A 22,322-nucleotide genomic window follows, 5' to 3' on the forward strand; every position below is an offset into this window, starting at 1 on the left:
GCATCATTTTCATACTCATCAAACCATTCAGTGACCCCTCGTGCCCTGTGGATGGGAGCATTGTCATCACGGAAGAGATCAATCCCATCAGAGCAGAAACGTTTCATCACAGGACAAACTTGATCACTCAGAATAACTTTGTATTGATTTGTATTTTGATTTCCCTCTAAGGGGACAAGTGGACCAAAACCATGTCAGGAAAATGCCCCCCACGGCATGAAAGAGCCACTGGACCCCCTCACTGTAGGGGTCGAGCATTCAGGCCTGTACTGTTTTCTTGGTGTATGCCACACATGCACTTATTCACTTGACGAGAATATGGTGAAGGATGACTCATCTGACCGTATCACTTTTTTCCACATCTATGTAGACCAGTGTTTTTGCACCACTGAACTCTCAAATGTGCATTCGTATTTGTAATGAGGGTTTATTGCACTGCAACCCTACTATAATATCCCTCTCTATGTAGTTTTCAAGGGACTGTTCTTCCTGACAGTCTGATCACTCCCTGCACTGACATTCTCAGTCACCTGAGGAAGAGTTGCTCTTCTATTCCTTACATGCCGCACTAATGCATGAGCATGTTCAGATCATAGAGGCTGGAAACCCTGTTGGCGCAGTTTGCATACAGTAACTGTAGGACATACGTCTGTACAAGGGGCAAGCCAGCGGAAGGAGGGCCAGGAGGGCCTGCTCAGTTAAGAGCATAGGAACACAATGATGAAAACAGGCCATTAAGCCCATCCGAGCTCTTTATTTACCCAGTAACTACAGAGTATCCAGCATGGCATCAAGCTAGGGCTGAACACCAAGGCCAAATGGGCTGGCCAGTTGTTTCACAATTTGACAACTCTGTTTAAAGGGGGGAAAAACTAAACTGCCTTCTGTGTGGTATATACCATTCATGTCCATCTGTGCCTCCTTGTTTTTTTCTTTTAATTTTGTTGATTTTTACCCCCTTCTTCTCCCAATCTGGTGGCCAATTTAACCCTAGTGTTATTCAATTCCCCCCTTGTAAGACTGAGAATACTGCTGCACAACCCCATCGGTTGGCGGTAGGAAAGAGGTAGCCACGTCTCCTTCGAGGCACAGCTGGCAGGACCAGGGGTTAATCCCTTTTTCAAATTAAAAAATTTCTATAAGCCCTGCCTCCCCCCCCCCCCCATTCCCCAAAAATAGGAATGTAACCATTTTCTTTAAAATGATTTTTAGATACCCTTTAAAATGTGAGCTGAGATATGGATCTATTAGCTACCACCTTGATGGCACTGACAGGGACGGGAAGCATGAAATAGCCAAATTCAGTTAGAAATTTTTTTCTATTACCTTGCAGAAGAAACCAGCAGAGGCCAGGTTAGTCAAGTTGCAGTTTAATCAAGGATGCTTTTGACAACTTCTTAATATCTTCTCTAACTTCCAATAAAGTCCTCAAGGATGTTAATATTTTCTGGTAGTTGAGTCTTAAGTACATCATGTTTCCTGATATTAGTTTAACCAAGGGGCAATTTGCTAAAATTCACCTTATTTCTCAGACACAATGTTCTTGAAATGCAGGTATTTAAAACTAGAATTGTTAACCAACATCATTCAAAGCTATATCATGTCTTGCTAATTTATGTGAGGTAAGCGTTTTCATAATCATGGAGTTTATTGATCACCTACAGTAACCTTTCATTGTATCTTTCAGTATCAAAATCATGTACTGCATACCATCGTTTGGGAAAGCACACAAACCAGATACTCTATCCACATTCAAAATATTGAACGCACAGCCTTCCTATCATTCAAGCCAGAACAGTTTAGCTCCCTCTGTAAATGTATTCAAGGCCATAACCATAACCATTTTGGTAACTGGCAATCTGTAGTGCAATATCATGCTAGGAACTCCTGCTACAAAGCTGTAGGCTTCCATAGTTAAGAAGCAGAGAGGACTGGAAGAACACTGAGCTGAGTAACCAGTGAGCCTAAAGAATCTGTGGTACCATTTCCTTGAGACATTCTTGAACGCTCTACTACTGCCTGACTGCTAGTGTGGAGTACTCCACGCTATCGGTGGAATCCGGACGGCCGTAGGGCTGAAGAGCGCTCGCAGCCGGGCTCTTGTGAACCTTGCAGTTAGCGTAGAGTCCAGCGTGGTCCTCGCGGGGCTGGAAATTCACTGTGGTGTAGACGATGGAGTTCACATCTTCGGAGGTGGAGCCCTGCATAAGACATCACACCGTAGACATTACACCGAGAGACGTTTCGCTGTCGGCATCACACAGGGAAGCATTTTCTGTGGGCATTAAACTCGAAAACATTAGTTGTGGACGTAGCGCTTAGAACTACGTGCTGTGGGCATTACGTTCAGATATTAGTGGTAGACATGGCACTTAGAGACACCAGCTTAAAGACTAACAAACGAACAGGACTGCACAATGAGTCAGTCAGAAATGATCCTATACAGCACTTACTGTGCGGAAGGAGGAAGGCCTATCACATGGAGCAGTTCCACTTTTCTCTGTGGAAACAAAGGCAGCAACCAGAGCTTTTTTATGCACGCGTACATTTTTTAAATATTTGTCACAGTTTCCTGAGTGCAAAGTGAGTTATTTCTGTTCTTATATTATGGCTGAAAATGGCATTTTTTGAATGATGATTCATAAAGGTTTTTGACACTTGTCCCAGAACATGTCTGGAAGATATTTCAGCCTTTTATACCACTTGACATCTGACGACTTCATTTGAAGCTCAAGTCACAATAATTCCAAACAATGACTTTAGGTCTGTTTTTCATGAAATCATGACGTCTACAAAGACAAATTCCCGAACATCATAGGTACAGCTTACGAACGTGTGAGTGTGTAACATTTTTTTATCTTAATTGCTTCAAGACCGGCAATTATCATTCTTCATCATATTTATATGTAGTGGATGTATACAAATACCTACACAACAGATACATCAAATCACATGGCAGTTAATCAATATTGGCCCCACCCTGGGCTAAGGCAGTTATCGACCTGGCGATTATGGATTTGGGTCCATGACCAGTACCGATTAAACTTACTTTCGTCTTTCTTTCTGCGATGAACCACAATGGTAGTGACAGAGATGATAAGAATGAGCATCATCAGTGCACCCAGGACAGCAGCCAGTGTTATCCACAAATCTGTTTTAAACCTGGAAAGTAGCACAGCAGCTCAGAGCAGGAATTCACTCAGTTTGCCGATGCGCCATTTCCCTTAACTCTGGTCCCAGGGAGCCACGGGGTGTGCTGTTATTCTCTGTTTATCAGTACGTAAGTGATCAATTAAAGCAGTGGGTTACACAGGTAACTTACCCCACCTGGTTTCTGGAGTCTGAAGTGGTTGTTGATTTTAAGGAGAAACACATTGTGGCTCGCTATGACTAGAGTTACAGGTGTGCTGCATGACTTGTGTAGTAATGAAATTTCAATAAGAAAATACTTTAAAAAGAGAAGGCTCATTGAAAAGGCTAATTGTAAGATTGGCTTTCAGAGTGCTATCTTGCTAAATTCGTCAACCAAATAAAATCATTAAAAAAACTAACTGGATAAATAAAATCTAATAGTCTTTAATTTAATGTAAAGGTATGTGATGACCTCATGATCCACCTGTTAATCTAAACTACTGTAATCTAAGTGTGTGGTGCGTGTGTGTGTGTATGTGAGTGTGTGTGTCCGTGCGTGCGCGTGTGTCTGTTTTGAGGGTGTACCCAGGCCTGCTGTTAGTTTGCCATCACTTCTACAGCAGCAGCACTGCACTAGCAGCAGCTATTCATTGCTAACTGTTCTGAAATCCTCGTCTCAATTTCACCTGCTATAGTGACACTCTCAGAAAAGATGTGTTAAAAAAAACACACAACGTGTCATTCCTAACGCACCTCCACGGTCCAGTTAAGGACAACACTTTTTGTGTTACTTTAAACACAGCCTGTGTTACAAAGTCTCCCATTGGAACAAGTGGAATTGGAAATGGTATAATTGTAACACAAACGTAGTAACTTTGACACAGAATGTAGTAACACAAAAAGTGTGTTGGATATTAACAGCATTTTACAGTAACAAAATGGAGGCTGGCTATTGAACGTTGTATGTTCGCAGGCTGGGCATTTTTACAGCCCTTTTATGAGTTGAGCTGAACACCTTCCTTCTATTTTAAAGAGAGTAAATCTTTACCTTGAGCTTGCGTTACCCTGAACATCACTGAGGCTTTCCACAGGTGTGGCGGACGTGGTCACCGTGGCGACAGTGGTGCGGCTGGTGGTGGTCAGAGAGGGCAGCGGTGGGCTCTGTCGATTGGCTGAGTCTGTTCAATTGGGGAGTATTTGCTTTTAGTGACATCCTGTTCAAATTTCAGCCATTGTTGTTTATTACACGTTTTGTAATGTTATATTATAAGAATGATGGTTTGCACACCTGACTGTGTAGACCACATGTGCTGGAGATGCACAAAGGTAAATAAAATAAAAAAACTGCAACGCTGGGTTTGCAACTTTAATCTCAGATATCTCTGTCCTGACAAAATCTAACAGTTCTTGTAGCATTTCTGCTACATTCCATTCTACTGCTACTTTACACCAGGCTGGCCAGTGGAGTATAGGCTCCCCCTCTATAGCCGGGTTACTCTCGAGATTTCTTCCCATTGGGGAGTTTTTTCTCGCCGCCGTTTGAGGGTTTTCTCCCCATTGGGAGTTTTTTACTTTATGTACTTGCTATTTGGGGGGTTCAGGCAGACAAGTGCAGACAAGTATGCAGTGAGATGTATGAGAATCGACAGCCGCAGTTTCAGCAATGAGCGCTGGTCAAAATATGATTGCCCATTTCAAATGGTGGAGACAAAGGTGAAAAAGCAAAATGCTGGCCATGAATAATTAATATCCCATATTCACATTTCAGGGCTTTTAATCATCATATGCTACTGTACAGTCCATAAGTATTTGGATAGTGACACGATTTTTCTGGTGTTTTGGCTCTGTACTCCACCACATTGGATTGGAAATTAATCAGTGAATATGAGGTTAATGTGCAGACCGTCAGCTCCAATTTGAAGGCATTTACATCCATATTGGGTGATCTGCGTAGCAATTACAGCCTTTTTTATGAGTAGTCCCCCCCGTTTTAGGGGGTGTGCAAGCCATAGACATCACCAGATGCTGGGGACCTTCCCTGGTGATGCTCTGCCAGGCCTGTACTGCAGCCACCTTCAGTTCCGGTTTGTTTTGGGGGATTTTTAGCTTCGGTCTTGTCTTCAGCATGTGAAACACATGTTCAGTTGGATTCAGGGTGGCCAGTTAGAATCATTTACTCTTTGGCCCTGAAAAACTCCTTGGTTGCTTGAGCAGTGTTTTTGGGCTCATTGACTGCAAGGTGAAGTGGCATCCAATTAATTTTGTGGCATTCGGCTGGACCTGAGCAGATAAGATGTTTATGTGCACTTCAGAAGTCACATCATCAGTAAATACAAGTGAGTCAGTTCCACTAGCAGCCACACACGCCCAAGCCATAACACTACCTCCACCATGTTTCACAGATGAGGTGGGATGCTTTGGGTCTCTTCCTTCCTTTTCTCCACACGTTCATCTTTTAATCACTTTGCTACAGGTTAGTACTCATCTCATCTATAAATATTAAGTACTTTTAATGCAAACTCTAAGCTCTGTTCTGTTCTTGAGGCTTACTGGTGCTTTTCATCTTGGGGTGAACACTCCGAGGTTATGCAAGTGTAGTCTTCTCTTTATGGTAGTGTATGAGTGTTCTTGATCTGTTTGACAGTTGAAAAGATGTTTTTGACACATCCACTGTTTTGGAGACATCTTTGGTTGATTAATTTAGATTTTTCAGCCTAAAGGTGACTACACTGGTATTGACACTTCCTTAGTGCTCATGTTGAGAGATAACACCAACATACTCCAAATACAGATGCCACACCTAGAATCAACTCTAGACCTTTTCTTAGATTTTGTAGCTTGTGTTAACTTATGATGCAACAGAACACAATTGGATAAGAAACAGCTGAGCAGTCGACTGTCCAATTTCTTTCGGTCATCTAAATGGGAGGAACTATGGATAAAATGGGCTGTAATTGAAACAGGGAGCACCCAATATGGATGTAAATACCCTCATATTAAAGTTGAATCTGCACTTTAACTTAATATTCATTGTGTCATTTCAAATTCAATGTTCGGGAGTAAAATTTAGAAAGACCTTACATTTTAAATGAATATAGGCCTATTGCAGAATGATACAGTAGGTGAAATTGATAGGTTTCTGACTGCTGAAAGTGTGGACACCTGGTATCTGAAACTAAACTATTTGGGAAAAAGGAAGAGTTCATACATAAACCTTATTGCCAACATAATTTGTCAATTATATTCAAAGCAACAAACAATAAACTCAAAGCAAGCCCTATTGATTTATTTCAATCAAAAACAGCAAACAGCTTTTCTTTATCTGGACTGTCCTTCTTCTACCACTGCTAATTACATTACATTACTTTACAGGCATTTAGCAGATGCTCTTATCCAGAGCGACTTACACAACCTTTTTTTTTTTACATTCAGCTGGATGTATACTGAAGCAATGCAGGTTAAGGTTGACATTATGAAAAGCAAATATATAAATTTCCACACATTTTTAAGACATATTTTATGTACCCTGTCATTTTGGACATGAATCCCGAGTAGTATTTTTTAAGAAGATAACTCTCATAATAATGAAAGACCCAGGAAACCGAATCAGCGGAAATGCTGTGATTGGCTCCTGTAACAAACTTTTCTGAGACAACAGAACTTTGAATGGGCATTGAGATAATGAGCATAGGCTGTTCAGCGATACGGGCCTTACCTGGTATTACAACTATGAAGTCCTTGTAAACGTGATACTGTGAATCAGTTATGGCACATCGGTACAGTCCACTGTCTGACTTTTGTAAATTCCTGATCGTCACATCCATACCTCCGTTGTATTCGATTAGAGATATTCTTCCCTTATAGATGTCACCGGCATATCCTCTGTTGTCCACAAAAGGAAGACAAACACCTTGGTAAAATTTGCAGCAGAGCTTTTCATAATAATTGAAATACGGATTAAAAGGCAATCGCAGCAAAACCGTTCCTGATGCGTCTACTCTGTCCTGTCCCCTTGATAAGTGACAACCTGTGGGAAAAAGGCACATGGGAGATTAATGTTTTACTTTCTGTTCCGTCGCTCCAGGCATTTGTGAAATTAGCGGTTAAATTACCAAAAAAGAGAAGCAGAATAAAGATAGCGGAATCCATAGTCAGAAAACTACAGGCTGCTCCTCAGTACTCTGTGTCACAACACTGTACTGGCACAGTGGACTTCCTCAATTAGCTTCCTGTGTCGCATTTCTCCCATTCTAAAGCTTTATTATTATTTACTATTTTTAACTGATCATGTGATGATATTTCCTCTTGCTGTTCACCAAGAAGTTGTCTTAATGCTCAAAATTTAAACGGCTGGACCATGACTGTGAAATTGAAAACACCTTGCATACCCGAGAATTTTTATCAAAAAACAGCCGCGTGAAAGAAGAAAAGTCGTACAAGTTACTCATCTGTCTAAAAGGTTAAAGTATTTAAAATATAGTATCTGATCCCCTAGATACGATGTCCAAAAGTCGACAGGAAGCCGATCGTTCTGCTAAAACCAGAGCACCTCAGAACACTGAGAGCCAAAGTAAAAGATGGCTATTTCTTTTCTTAAAAAGTATAAAAATGTTTCTCATTTATTTCTTCTTCCCGTCTCCAGACTACAAAGCATGACCTAACTTGACCATCAATGAATCAAAATGTATTTATTTGTGTTTTTAAGTTTAATTATTTGTAGATTTCATGTTTGCACATTAAACACTAGTTGGGTCATTAAAGACATAAATTGTGCTAAGCTGTACAGATATTAATTTACACAAACATACTTTTTTTAAACAGTTCATTAACAGTTTACTTTCCATTCTGTAACTTTTATTCCCATTCAACAGATTTCCCAGTAGAGAGAGCTAGTGGACAGCATGGTGATTACATGAAAACAACATGAAACATGAAAGCAGTATTTTATATTATAATGCTGCACAGGTTCACCATTCATGTGGTTTGACATTTTAGTTACATATCTTGACAAGCTCATGAATGATTTTGTCCATGATTTTGTGTCCCCATATGATGTACTGTGGTATGTGGACTTTATCTTGGTATGTACCAGAGTTGGTTTATCATGATGAGGAACTAATTGACTCAGGGCCTAACTGGCAGAAACCGAACCTGCATACACACTGCCCCCCCCCCCCCCCAAACAAAAAAAAAATATTATGAGATCTGATGCTCAGCAGTCACTGCATCCTCTTGCACAGTTTATGCATGCTGCAGACATACAGTGAGTACTAATAAGCTCCTGAACATTTTTAATGATGCCAGCAAAAAGTATATGCATTCTACTGTTTGTATATAACGTATTTGATGTTGTCAATGTGTTTTACATTGATTATATTTTTTCATATATCCAGAATTTCATTATAATGTAAAAGGTAATTTATTTATTTATTTATTTATTTTTGTGGCATGCAACATTATGGCCTTCTTCCCACAAGGCGTTTGTAGGGAGGAAAATGCTTTCATGCGCACCATGCTGCTTTATGCTGAAATGCACAGTAAATGTGTGTATTCCATTTTGAGTGCATTTCATGTGTGACTTCACTGAGGACGCATGCTGAAAGACAAAATGTCCGACCCCTTTTCCGTTTACCCACCACAGATTCAAATCACAATCAGTCTGTACTAGTAGCACAGATACATTAGTTAGGCTAGTAGCATACATCAGTTATACACTTGAAAAAATGTTGTCGTATTGTTGAACTCACATTCATAAATACAAAGCCTGTGATTTCTGTGTTTATTTAAAAAATGAATTTGGACATTGAGGAAATGGTTATTTACAATCCTTCATGCAACTGCAATGTTCTGTAACTTAAAAGCAGTCACCAATGAGGGGGTTTTATATTCTAATTTATACATGTTTTGTCAATGTACCAAACCAGCTTTCTCCAAATATGAAGAGCTCCTGTTAAATGGCTGTATTCAAAACAAAGTAACAGCGAAAAATGTGCAAACTACCAAATTACTAGGATATTCCTTATTTCTGAATTCCATTAAATTGCAACACAGGTTATGCCATGCGGTGAACCTGCAAACTGTCCAGGGTGTATTCCTGTGTCTCGCCCAACGCATCCTGGGATAGGCTCCAGCACCCCCCACGACCCTGACCAGGAATAAGTGTGTATAGATGATGGATGGATGGAACTCAGGTGTCACATTTACATTCCCGCAATGTTACAGAAATTGGTTTGCATGTAAAACTAATTTGGAAGTTCATTGCTCTGTTGCAGTAATTTTCTTGCATGTAAAGCTGAAATGGTATTACATTACTCAAACTGTTTTTGCACAGAAAGAGGTGTAGATTTTTATAATGCAGTACTCTCACAGCAAGCACACCAGGGTCAAATACTTTCATCGTTCAGCCAGCAGTGAAACTCCTACAGACCATTAACAATTTAAAAAGCAACATCTTTTTTTGCAAAACATTCAGAAGAAAATGAATCTTATTTTCATATAATTCGAATTTCCATATAATGACATTTTCATATAATTATAAGGCTTATGTAATTACACGTTTTGATGAGGGACACATTTTGGTAAAAATTCTCAGGGAACAACTGAACAACTGTTTTCGAATGTTAGCAGGTGGCCATATAAAATTTGACCCAGGGTTGAATAAGAAACAAAATAAAATCTCAGCATGAGGCAATTCTGGTGAGTGTGGAGTGGCTGTCTGGCAGTGTTGTCTAAAATGTCTAAAAATGGGGCTTTCAATAGTTAATAGTAGAGTACACAACTTGGTCCTGTGGAGGAGGGCTCTGTGAGCACTGGTGTAGATTCACATTGGAGTAAACCACGTCACTCGGCTCCTGTGTGCTGTCATTGGTCAGAACTTCAGCATAGGTCGCTTCAGCGACTCCTGGGGGCTACAATGGGGAGGAAATAATGCAACACTTTACTGTAGGTTCATAAAGCCTTTATGAACTTTACCATCATAGCTATGGGCTCCTTATGTCATGGATATGAATGTGTATAGACTTCATAAAAGCTACATAACCACAACTCTCGCTAATGAATGTAAAGTAGAAAAGATAATACACATTTTATTTCCTATGAACAATTCATGAACATTTTAAAGGGGATGGAACATCACTTGTGAATTCCAAAGACCACTCTCATTCAAAGACCAAAGTACCTTTTCCTTTTTGTCTTCCACAGCTGGTCTTATTTTACCTGAAACGAAATGGGAGTCAGAGTCATGTGACTGCAGGTTTGTACACACCAAGCAGCAGTGGTACCCCTTAATTCCACAAGTACTGTTTCTGTACAAATAGCTGTAAGTCGTATTGTTTGAAGATGCTCTCTAACAATATAACCACAGATTTTGTAGTCTCATCAGAGACTTATCTCCATATAGAACACTGAAATTTCTATTTTTGTTGTCATTATTAATTAATGTGGCCAAGTGACCATGATATCATTATACTGTGACCATGTGATGTACTGTTATAATTGATATTGTGTGCTCCAGGTTCATCATTTTCTGTGAATTAAAAAAAAAAAAAAATATATATATATATATATATATGCTTTTAATCCGAAATTGAAAATGGGTGAAAATCTGTATGAGATAGAGAACCTTGGCTCCAAAAGTGGTCATTAATGGTTGGCAGTGACTCGGCGGGAAGAATGCTGGCGAAAGTTTCCCCCGTTACATATATAAAGGTTAACATGAACGACAGGTTGTTGCCAGATACATATCTGTGAAAACAGTTTCAGATACGGGATTTTGACTCAATGGTAGGAGAATGAAAGCGGCACCTGGCAACCTTGACTACAAAGCACCATTAAAACGAGGCTAGCCTACTTAACGTGACATGGGGAGAACAGTAGCCTACACAACTCTGACGTCTACGGAGGTGGGAGCACAGAGAGAAAGAAATAAAGATGACATGACAACTTATTTGTTTCCATTATCTAGAAGCATTTACTGTAGATAGTTATGGACATGCAGAGTCAACTGGTCGAACACAGTAAGTACAGTACGCATTGGCTGAATATGGTAACTGTAGCCTCTGTTCGGCTACTCAGGAAAATAAAGCTGTTTTTTCAAGACTACCTTTGAAATGAATTAAGTGCAGTGCACTGTAATGTATCAGGAAGCCACTTGATTAACACAGGGGTTTTCTGTGTTCAATTGGATAAACTCCATACATAATAAAAGTGAATATAACTGACGGGTCCTCTCAGTGAGTTTTCTATGGAAGCTTGCCTTCTAAGCGAAAACTTGACGGAATATTTAGCAACGTAACTAAGAGAGCTGGACTTTGGAGAATAATACATAACTCAGAAAAGGAAACTGTTTGATCGTGGAACAAATCCGTGTAATGTCTTTACTGATTAGGGTGTGATTTTTGGCTGAAAAAGTCTTGAAACTCCTGACAAGAGTTCTTACACTTTGTTAAGAAAATGAAGGGAGAGGAACAAGTTGAATATTGGTGAGTCTGTGTTATACAGTATATCGCTCCATTCTGTACCAATTATAGGCCTGTGAAGATTTTCAGAGCTTGGTCTTTACAGAAACAGGCGACATGACAGTTGCATGTTTTATTCTGAGGAAGAGAATTAGTCAAGATATGGTTACCACTTCCTCTTTGAAAATGTGTTGTTCACTAGTTTGGCTCGACAGTATCTGTAATGGTAGCATATAAAAAGAATTCTAAATGCTAGTATTTTAAACTTTAGATATACTCCCGAAAGACATCTCAATTCCAACTTGTGCCTCCAGACAATCAAGTTCACACAGCTACAGTTAGGCAAGTTTGCATACCTGGCTAAAGATTTAGACTCAGTTTTTCACGATCCGCACATTTCATGTTCAAACATTTCTTTGGCAATCAATTAGGGCATCTACTTTGTTCACATCAGAGATCATTTTGAAAACAATTGATTAGAGACTGATTCATTTCAGCTTTAATTCCTTGTATCAGAATTACAGTGGGTCAAACGTTTACATACACCAAGTTGACTGTCTCTTTAAACAGTCTGAAAGATTCGAGAAATTGATGTAATGACTTTTTAGAAGCTTCTGATTGGTAAATTGTCATAATTAAGAGTTAATTGGGAGTTAATTGGCACCCGTGGCTGTATTTAAGTCCCCACCTTCAGAGCCACTGCCTTTTTGCCCTTGATACCATGAAAAAATCCAAGCAACTCAGCCAAGGCCTGAGAAAGAAAAAAGAAAAAAAGTGGACCTCCACAAGTCCAGTTCCTTCTTAGAAGCAATTTCCAAACAACTGAAGGTACCATGGCCATCTGTACAAACAATTGTATACAAATATAAAAATGTTGGGACCACACAGACACTGCATCATTCAGAAAGGAGGCAGGCATTAACTCCCAGGGCTGAACAAACTTTGGTTTAACTGTACCCCAAGACAACAACAAAGGAACTGGTGGAGGAGTTGGAGGCATCAGGTACAAATGTATCTACATCCACCATTAAGAGACTCCCACATCACCATGGCTGTTATGAAAGGAAGAAGCCCCTACTCCAAGACCAGAATAAAAAAGCTAGAATGAAGTTTGCAGCTGATCACCAAGATGAAGACCTAGCATTTTGGAGGAGTGTTCTCTGGTCAGATGAAACAAAAATTGAACTGTTTGGCCATAATGGTCAGCGCTATGTATGGAGGAGAAAGGGTGAGGCTTTTAATCCAAGAACACCATCCCGACTGTGAAGCATGGGGGTGGCAGCCTCATGTTACGGGGGTGTTTGGCTGGAAAAGGACTGGTGCACTTCAGAAAATAGATGGCTTCATGAGGAATGAGGATAACCTAGAAATACTGAAGCAACACCTCAAGACATCTGCTAGAAAGTTATAACTCGGTTGCAACTGGGTCTTCTAACTGAATGATCCTAAGCATGCCTCCAAATTTGTAACAAAATGGCTTGAAGACAACAAAGTGAAAGTATTGGAGTGGCCATCACACACCAGACAAATGCTTCTAAGAGAAGTCAAAATCAGCGCTGCCACCAAAAAGAGGAAGCAGTCACAGGTGCTTTTCATGTTGAAAATAGACAGCTGCTGTCCGATGAGGATTAACTCACGTTTGATCTTCCATCCAACGCCAGCGGCCACACAGCAGAGCAGCAGAAGAGCTCCGGCGGAAATGGCGAGAGTGGGCAGCAGGGATGAAGAATCCCTATCAGGGAGGAAATACCAGGCAACCAATAAGAGTGAGGCACTTTTCCTCCAGAGAGACAGACTCTCTGACAGACACATGATCTGTCATGTCAGCATGTTCATGTGCAGCAGTCATAAATGGAGAAAGCTTTGTTTGGGGTCATCCTTCTGTGCTGTTGGTTACGTTGATGTTCAAGTTTATCACAGATGTAAAGAAAAATTTCGGACTTATTTTGAGAGTACCTTGCTAACATTGGTATATAATTCACATAAAATTTTAAATAATACATACACATTTTCTGCACTGTTTAACACTTAAACTACTATTTTTCTATCTTATTTTTGATTGTGGTTTACTTACGGGGAATTCTTTGGGAATGTTGATCCCTCTGGTTTTTCTGTCGAAATTCTATTTCCTTTTTCTGTTTCTCCTGTTACATAATTTTTTTTCAAAGAACAAAACCAGCGTTTACATGATGGACTTTAAAAAAAAAAAAATCTTTTAGTTTCGTATCTCTGCAATGCAGAAATATCCTAAAGAGCAATATTGGAAATTAGATATGTTTCAAAGAATTTCAAAACAAGGGGCGACATAGCTCAGGAGGTAAGACCGATTGTCTGGCAGTCGGAGGGTTGCCGGTTCAAACCCCGCCCTGGGCATGTCGAAGTGTCCTTGAGCAAGACACCTAACCCCTAACCCCTAACTGCTCTGGCGAATGAGAGGCATCAATTGTAAAGCGCTTTGGATAAAAGCGCTATATAAATGCAGTCCATTTACCATTTGACTTAAAGCATCCAGATACCCATGATGCAGTGTGAGCACCCTTACCTGCTTCAACATTCAGGTGCACCGGAACCCGACTGTCACTGAGGGAGGAATGTCCCTTCACTCCACAATAGTACACGCCAGTGTCCTGTGCTGTGAGGCTTCTGATGGTGATCAGGAACTGTCTGTTGGAAGGGTCATCTCTGATCTGGGTTCTGTCTTCTCTTTCTTTATTTTCAGTGTTCACCACAGGGCTGCACCCATCCACACCAGCTTTTTTACACCAGTATTTAAGACTATCGGTGTAATCTGCAGAATACTGACATCTGATTGTTTTACTTCTGGATGCTTGCCCAGTTACATTCACCGGGCCCCAGAGATATGGTATGGTCGCACCTAGAGGAATTTAAAAAATGTGTGAAAAGAAAAACACTTGATTACCATAGTGTGAATAAATTAGCTCCGTTTCCTATAGTCTGAAATGCTTCTTTAAAACGGCTGTCTTTTCCCTCATGTTGTGAACCAGTCCCACACAGTAAAATGTCCAGTGTTAATTATACTCTAATAGAGCACATAATGAGTCCAATAGGGACCATATGCACTCTGCCAGAGCTGATTTAACAGTTTACTGTGCTGTGCCCATCACCTGAAACATATTACTCAGTATTGGAGTTGCTATCTGATTCAAATCAATATACATATTTTCTCACCTATCTCTATTTGCTAATGATATTTTGTTTTGGATTTCTTGACAATATTAACAAAAGGCTCAAATTCATTACACTGATAATAAATGCTACAGGAATTAACACTGTTTTGATTGCTCCATACCTTCATTCACTTGAACATACACCGGGACTCTTTCATCAAAGAAAGTTTTTGATATCCCACACATATAAGACCCCTGATCATCCTTGGTGAGGTCCGTCATTGTGATGTAAAATGCTCCCTCTGCTTTATCATCTCTGATAGAGATCCGGCTCTGAGTATTTGAGCCCCCAGTCTTCACCAGGGTGGAACACGGAAGTAGAAGGTTTTCTTTGCACCAGTATTTGACATGGTCAGTGTATGATTTGTGATATTTACACCGGACTGTTACGTTTCCTTTGGTTTGGCTTATCACCCTCTGTGGAGCCTGGACTGAGAATGAAATATGAAAAAATACAGAATTAAACATATAAGTGTCTGATTACAGAATTCCATCATAGTATATTGAGCATTGTGCTTTAGCCAAAAAAGAAAAAGAAAATTATTTTCCTTCTGAAATGGAACCTCACCAGATTGTAACATTACTTCACTAAAAAGGTGCATGTTTTTTATTTTTACACCACTTATTCATATAACATGTAACAAAATACAACTACTGTTGTTCCAAATCGATTATGAATCAGGGGGATTTTTTTGTATAAAAAAATTTATATTAAATTAATTAGCATATTATTCATATGCAACATATACATTGTGCACCGTGCACTTACAGTATACTATAGCTTCATATTAAGGTTTTCTGTAATTACCAAAAACTTTATGTTACGGGCCTTAATATTCTCAACTCAAAAGTCAATTCCTGTCATACTTAGCGCTATGAAAGGGATTAATGAAAAATACCTTTATTGACACTGATGTACACTGGACTCAATTCATCGATCCTTCCCGGGATTGATATTCCACACTGATGCCATCCATCGTCCTTCTCTCTCACATTCTTCATAGTTACAGAGAACACTCTGTCTGTTTTATTATCTCTAATCGACATTCTTTCGTCTTTGGTGGTGCCACCAGTCTTCACTAAAATGCTACAATGACTTAGTATATTTTCTTTGCACCAGTATTTCTCATTCTTATCATAATCTGTATATCTACAGGGGACAGTCACACTGTCACCCACCAAGACCCTCACCTCCCCTGGACCCCAGACAACAGCAGAGTAGGCTCCTAAAAAAGCAGAAGAAATGTTTTATGATAATGCTTAAGTGTAGTGTAGCCATTTTATCACTAGAGCAAGGCTCCTCAGTACAATGGCACAGAAAAACATTTCAGATTAATGCTTCACCATAGACACTATGCACATATGTTATAACAACATTAATTTACATGTTATGAATGTGTTCACCATGAATTATGCCCAACCCATTAATAGCATATTTCAGCTTATATCCGGCACATTGCTGAACACAGCTATTACAGAACATTTACAGTTTTATATAAACACATGTATTGGTATGGCAGGTATGCCATCCCGCCAAGTTACGCCTTGGCGGGGGCATGCCCCATACCTATACAGCACCGAGAGTTTGGCACTTTTCAGGGTTCCCCACAGAAATAACCACAACAGCCACAGACACTCAGCCCTTAAAAACATTAAATTCTGTACATTCTGACCCCATTTCAACAGACATATTTCATAAACAACTTCACATGTCCACACAATAAAGCCCCAAACTAAGGGGATTTTGCGTTTTCTCCTTCTTCTTCTTCTTCTTCTTCGTCTTCTTCTTCTTCTCATTCTTATTTTTCCTACCGCCTATCCCACTAACAACACGTCTCCCTATTGGACACTTTACCGACACCAGCCAAATCTTCACCTACACGACCCAATCAAAAACGCGCATACACACGCAAAATACCCATACCTTTTTACTCTGAAGCATTTTCAGTTTAAACAGCTAGTCTGTCTGTGGCCTAGTGGGCAAGAGTACAGTCTTGGGAATACAGGGTTCTAGGTTCAGCCCAGCTAGGAACACGTTTCTTCAACCTGCTTTTACCCTCACTAATAATTGTCTACTACTTCTCAATTATTGCTTTTGCACCATATCTACCCGCCGTTCACCGAGCTTATACACTGCATTATGACATACCGTCTGCATGTTCAGTTATTAACCGGCTACAATATTGCAGAGCCATATGGATTCAAAGGGAGCTCTTCTGTGCTTACTCGCCTGTATTCTTTAAAACCACGGACAGGTTTGCTAATGATATTTTACGCATTGCACAGCTATGTCATGGTGCTGCACTAACAAAGTCACACGCTGGTAAAACTCTGGTTGAAGGATTGAATCCCGCCTCGCCCTCAGGCAGATAATTTCCTCTTTTACACTAACATTTTCTTACGCTTATATTTGCTTTACCAAAACTCACTCACGGCCACCGATATGCATTTCATGACGGAAAATGTATTCCTTTTATTAAAAAAGTTACACCAGTTCACCACTGTGCTATTTCTACTAACTATATTTATTCACTTGGCTACCCTACAAAACCTTATCAGCAAACGCCACGTTTCCACATTCATGTTACCTCGCCCTGTTCTCTATGTACGTTCTGCAACTCCCCATTAAAACATTACATTTCAATTCACGACTCACTCATAATTATAACTGCTAGTACTGAACATGACAAAAGCACATAAGTGTAAGAGATTTCACATGTTACTTAACCCTCCACTTTAACAATCAGTACTTTTTACAGACTGTTATATATACCATTCCATAAGAAAACTAAGCTCGCTCATGGTCACTTCATTTACTTCGCACTATAGTCTGTGATCATGTCACCCTTCACCTACATGCCCATTCTGCTAAAAACATATAGTTTCAACTACGAAATTTCATAATTTCTCCTAATTTATCTCACACTGTCATTATTTTCTCATATGCAAACCCTGCTGGGACATATGCGTCTGCTCCTATTCTCCACTATCAACTTTTCCGGTTCTAGCTTAGCAAAACAGCGAAGAGGATTCCTACCTGCAGATAAGCCGATCAAAATGCCTTATAAACCTTACAAACACTAAAAGTGCATCTCTACGAAATAACAGACAATGGAGCAGGACAGAAGGGTATACAAGTTGTGACCTGGGGAGCTCTAATTCTACGGGCTTGCTGATTCTTTTGTCAATCAAGGCTCGTTGGATGGCCGTCAATTCCGTGAGTACATACACTCGCCATATTTCACCTGCGCTGCTTATGCATTTACACTTATGCCACCGCACCCTTTGTCACAGCCACTGTTTTACATATATAGCAAACCGAAACTGCTAAACGGTACACACTCATCAGACTGTACAAATTCACACAGGGATAGCCATAATCCACAACCGTTTCTTACAGGGTCACTTTGCATTTATTGCTCTCATAATAAAACGCTTTGCAAAAAGAAATGATATCTCATAAAAAACACGTTTTCAACGTACAAAAATGCCAAGTTACTCACACATACAAGACCAGTCCAGGCCTGCCATTAAAAGTATTGATATCAAAATGACGCCAAGTTACGGTACTACAAACAATATAGGCTATCTTGCCTCACCGAAATTAAATAAGATGTATTCCAAAGCAATGCTACCCAATATTTCCTCAATTCTTTCAAGTTACTTGGCCCTGTGTTTTGTAATCTTACCATTTTACAATGTCATGCAAACTTTTTGTCAGATCAAATACTCAAATATTTCAAATTGCCTAACGGAACACATTGAAATTCATGTACAAAACTGCTGGTGAGTAACTACAGGAAGTATATTTGTCCAGAAAACATGTTTATACTTGCTTCTGAACTGAATTTGAGTACATGTACAAGTTATTGTATATTTGCTACGTACAATAAATACTGCATGTAAAATACGTACATACATACATAGAGAACTTCTTTATCCCCGTGGGAACATTTCCCTCACAGCATGTTACATTCACATTTAAGAACACACACTTATACCCAGAAACATACTATCATTCACGCAACAGAAAGGCTGGGCAGCGAAATACATACATACCAATACAAATTGGACATATACAATCAATCCTGACTGTGAGAGAGCCATCCAGACACATATGTTTGGCCTGTCCATCTAGTGCATGCTTATACACACAGGGCCAAGTGACTTGAAAGAATTGAGGAAATATTGGGTAGTATTGCTTTGGAATACATCTTATTTAATTTCGGTGAGGCAAGATAGCCTATATTGTTTGTAGTACCGTAACTTGGCGTCATTTTGATATCAACACTTTTAATGGCAGGCCTGGACTGGTCTTGTATGTGTGAGTAACTTGGCATTTTTGTACGTTGAAAACATATTTTTTATGAGATTATGTTAACCACGTTCTCTTTAAGTTTCCACATTTCTGCTCAGCATTCATTGCGTGGATAAAACTCAGTGGTTGATTAAAACCCTGGTACAGCGGAAACTAACACTAATCAGTCCACCACGCTCCTGTTTTATAATAATGGATTGCATCAGCCAATCAGAATGAGAGTAAAACAGAGATGTGCGTGTTTACCTGAGAGGAAGGAGAGGACCAAAGCCAGCCTCATTGCTGCTGGATCTGAAGGCGACGCTTCTGTTTTGGAGTGTGTATCTGAAAGAAACAGAAATGGTCTGTGTCCTTCCTGTTTTTAGCTGGATCTGTGGCATCTGTCATGACCCGAGTGAAGGGAAGGAAATGCAACTGTGGCAAGGATGTGAGTGCAGGTTTAAGCTCGAGCTGGCACAAGAGACCTGGGAGTCTGGTGCTTTTATTCACCACGTTAACTCTTTTAACTACAGCCTTGACCTGCTCATATGCAACATTTAGCGACTGTGTATGTATAATACAGCATACACAATTTTAACTATATTTCAGCATTTTTGTACTGTACATAATTTCCAAAATAGTGATGGGCAGATCCTAATTATAATTGTTCAATTATCAGAGATATTTTCTCAAACAACCAAAGATATTATCACACTACCAGTTCTCTGAATGACTCATTTGAGCTGGTGTTTATGATGTGGTAACATTTGTGGGCGCATGTACGTGTGTGTGTGTGTGTGTTTGCGTGTGTGTGTGAATCACAGTTGTACTCTTGAGTTTGGTTACGCTTGGTTACTCTTGAGCAGTAAGCTGTACTTGGGTGTAAATGTGGACTCATTAGGCATCATTTGGTTCTTTTGGACACTCCCCTATCAATTTTATTATGTCCAGTAATCTGCACAACATTCTGTTTCAATGTGTGATGGACCATTTCATGTTGTTTAAGTGAGCCACTGTCTCCTCTCTCTCTCTGTTTCCCCCCCTTTCTCTCTCTCTCTCTCTCTCTCTCTGTCTCCCTCTCTTTCTCTCTCTCTCTCCGTTAAATGTGTGTTTTCACACATCAAATATTCAAGGCTATGCTTACAGAATTCTATCACAGTACTCTAAGTAAAACTATGTTGTAACTGAGAAATGAAAAAAGAAAAATAATTATTCATGAAAAAATGTAAATTATCCATTTTTTTTCCCTTTCTAACAGAAGTTCAGTAGTTTATCATGTTATCATGTTGCATGTTTTTGGTTTAAAGTGAAACGTTAATTTAACAAGGGCAGAGGATTTAAAAGTGTGAGGCAGGCCTCCTCAGGGGGGTGCCAGAGAGCTGCAAGGGAGGCACAGAGAGGGGAGGGTGAATAGACACAAACACACAGCAGACTCACTCACATGATTTAACTAATGAACAGGCAATACAGAAAAGGTGCTAAACCAATAAATAAACTGACACATTACTGTGAAAATGAAATCACCAGTTGTTTTGAGAGGCTCTCAATTTTGAACTGTCTGTCCCTTTTGGACTAGCCTGCTGTTAGGAAAATCTAGAGGCCAGAGGGCCTCTAGATTTTGGCTTGGCTTGTTCTAATGTTACTACGTCAGTCTGCAGTCTCCAAGGAACCATCTGCAGGCGAGCTAGCTAAGCAACATGGAGAGGTTTTTTAGAGCAGAGGCACCACAGCTTCAAAGCACCGGCACCAAACCAAGTATGATGGCCAGTTAACCTATTTGGGATTTACTTGGACAGGACCGAGTGCCCCTCAGTGTGATTTTCAAAGATGTGCTAGCAAATTACAGCATGTGACCAGCAAAACTTCACTGAAATTTAGAAACTAGGCATGGCTAGCTAGCAGCTAAACCCCTGGAGGTCATTAAATGGAAACGAGAGGCATTTTGAAGACAGCAGATGTTTAGCAATGTAAAGAGCGTGAGGTGGGGATTTCTGCGTGTATATGTGTGTGTGTGTGTTCATCTGTATATGTGTGTGTGTGTGTGTGTGTGTGTGTGTGTGCGTGTGTGCGTGTGTGTGTGTGTGAGTGTGTGAACATCTGTGTGTCTGCTTTGTATGTGTGTGTGTGCGTGTGCGAGTGTGTGAGCATCTGTGTGTGTGTGTGTGTGTGTGTGTGTGTGTGCGTGTGCGTGTGTGCTTGTGTGTGTGTGTGTGTGCGTGAGCATCTGTGTGTGTGTGTGTGTGTGTGTGTGCGTGTGCTTGTGTGTGTGTGTGTGTGTTGACACAAAACGTTACCCCAGTGGTTTGAGGAGAAGAACACTGATATGACCCATATGGCCTTTACAGTCACATGATCTGAACCATGTTTAATATTTACAGTACATATTTTGCAATGGCACCTGATATAGCTTTCTCCAGTTCCACCAACTAACTGTGAGTTTCTTGACTTTCCTGTGGAAAAGTGATGTCATTCTGCAGAATTCCAGACTCTGATAGACTCTATGCCACAGTGCATACAGACTGTACTGACCACATGCAATGGCACAGCACCAGCACACTATTAAATGACTTTATATTGCTGTTGTAGTAGTGCTATGGTTTGTTTATTATCAATAATCATTAATACAGGGTTCGTACGGTCATGAAAAACCTGGAAAAGTCATTGAAATTTAAAATGCAATTTCCAGGCCCTGGAAAAGTTATGGAAAATAATATTTTTTGAAAAGTTTTGTAAAAGTAATGGAAATATAGCTAAAGTTGCATCAAATATAATTACTAATTAATCCAATCATAAAAATAGTATGTATAGTAATAAAACGTAAACTGGCACGTAACCTTCCCGGTATTTTGGTGGTGAGAGAAGTTAATTCGGTCTGGCTCAGTCTGTTTACAGGCACGCCCAACAGGCACGCTTCTGCTAATGTAGCAGTTAGTAAACGTAGGCCCTACTGTGCCGACAGTATGCCAGGGAAGTGCAGCTTCAATAATATATCAGGGCTCGAAATCAACTTTTTTACTTGGTAGCACTGGTGCTCCCAACTTCAAAAAGTTAGGAGCACCCACCAAAATGTAAGGAGCACCAACAATATGTGCAATCGATTTTTTATTGATAAACGACAATATAACAGTATGGTTTACAAGTAACAGTTAAACTGTCACGCCTAAAATGTGTCGAATCTTCAAGCAATTGCGTGTTATGCATTCAAACGACAAAGCGCTTCTCGTCACATTAATACCACTAATTAAATCA

At 39.9% G+C, this 22,322-nt stretch overlaps 1 protein-coding gene across 11 annotated transcripts in view; it reads right to left on the reverse strand.

Annotated features, from left to right (window-relative positions):
* Window positions 1-1,354: 1,354 nt before the first annotated feature.
* LOC135234928 (polymeric immunoglobulin receptor-like) overlaps window positions 1,355-22,322 on the reverse strand; it is a 39,941-nt gene continuing 18,973 nt past the window's right edge. For 2 of the 11 annotated variants that reach the window (XM_064300064.1, XM_064300055.1), the window contains 8 exons: window positions 14,131-14,463; window positions 13,663-13,732; window positions 13,226-13,320; window positions 10,310-10,347; window positions 7,245-10,040; window positions 6,848-7,159; window positions 4,181-4,310; window positions 3,050-3,162 (listed from right to left, as the gene is read on the reverse strand). In XM_064300064.1, coding sequence (XP_064156134.1) covers window positions 9,885-10,040; window positions 10,310-10,347; window positions 13,226-13,320; window positions 13,663-13,732; window positions 14,131-14,463 — 692 coding nt within the window. In that variant the 3' untranslated portion in view covers window positions 3,050-3,162; window positions 4,181-4,310; window positions 6,848-7,159; window positions 7,245-9,884. Of the gene's footprint in view, window positions 2,202-2,453; window positions 2,501-3,049; window positions 3,163-4,180; window positions 4,311-6,847; window positions 7,160-7,244; window positions 10,041-10,309; window positions 10,348-13,225; window positions 13,321-13,661; window positions 13,733-14,130; window positions 14,464-14,898; window positions 15,208-15,675; window positions 16,003-19,340; window positions 19,490-22,322 lie in introns of those variants that run through there. The other 9 variants (XM_064300062.1, XM_064300058.1, XM_064300056.1 and 6 more) reach the window with 9 other exon arrangements.

Source organism: Anguilla rostrata, chromosome 11 (assembly GCF_018555375.3).
Source record: "Anguilla rostrata isolate EN2019 chromosome 11, ASM1855537v3, whole genome shotgun sequence".
In the NCBI taxonomy this organism is placed as follows: Eukaryota; Metazoa; Chordata; class Actinopteri; order Anguilliformes; family Anguillidae; genus Anguilla; species Anguilla rostrata.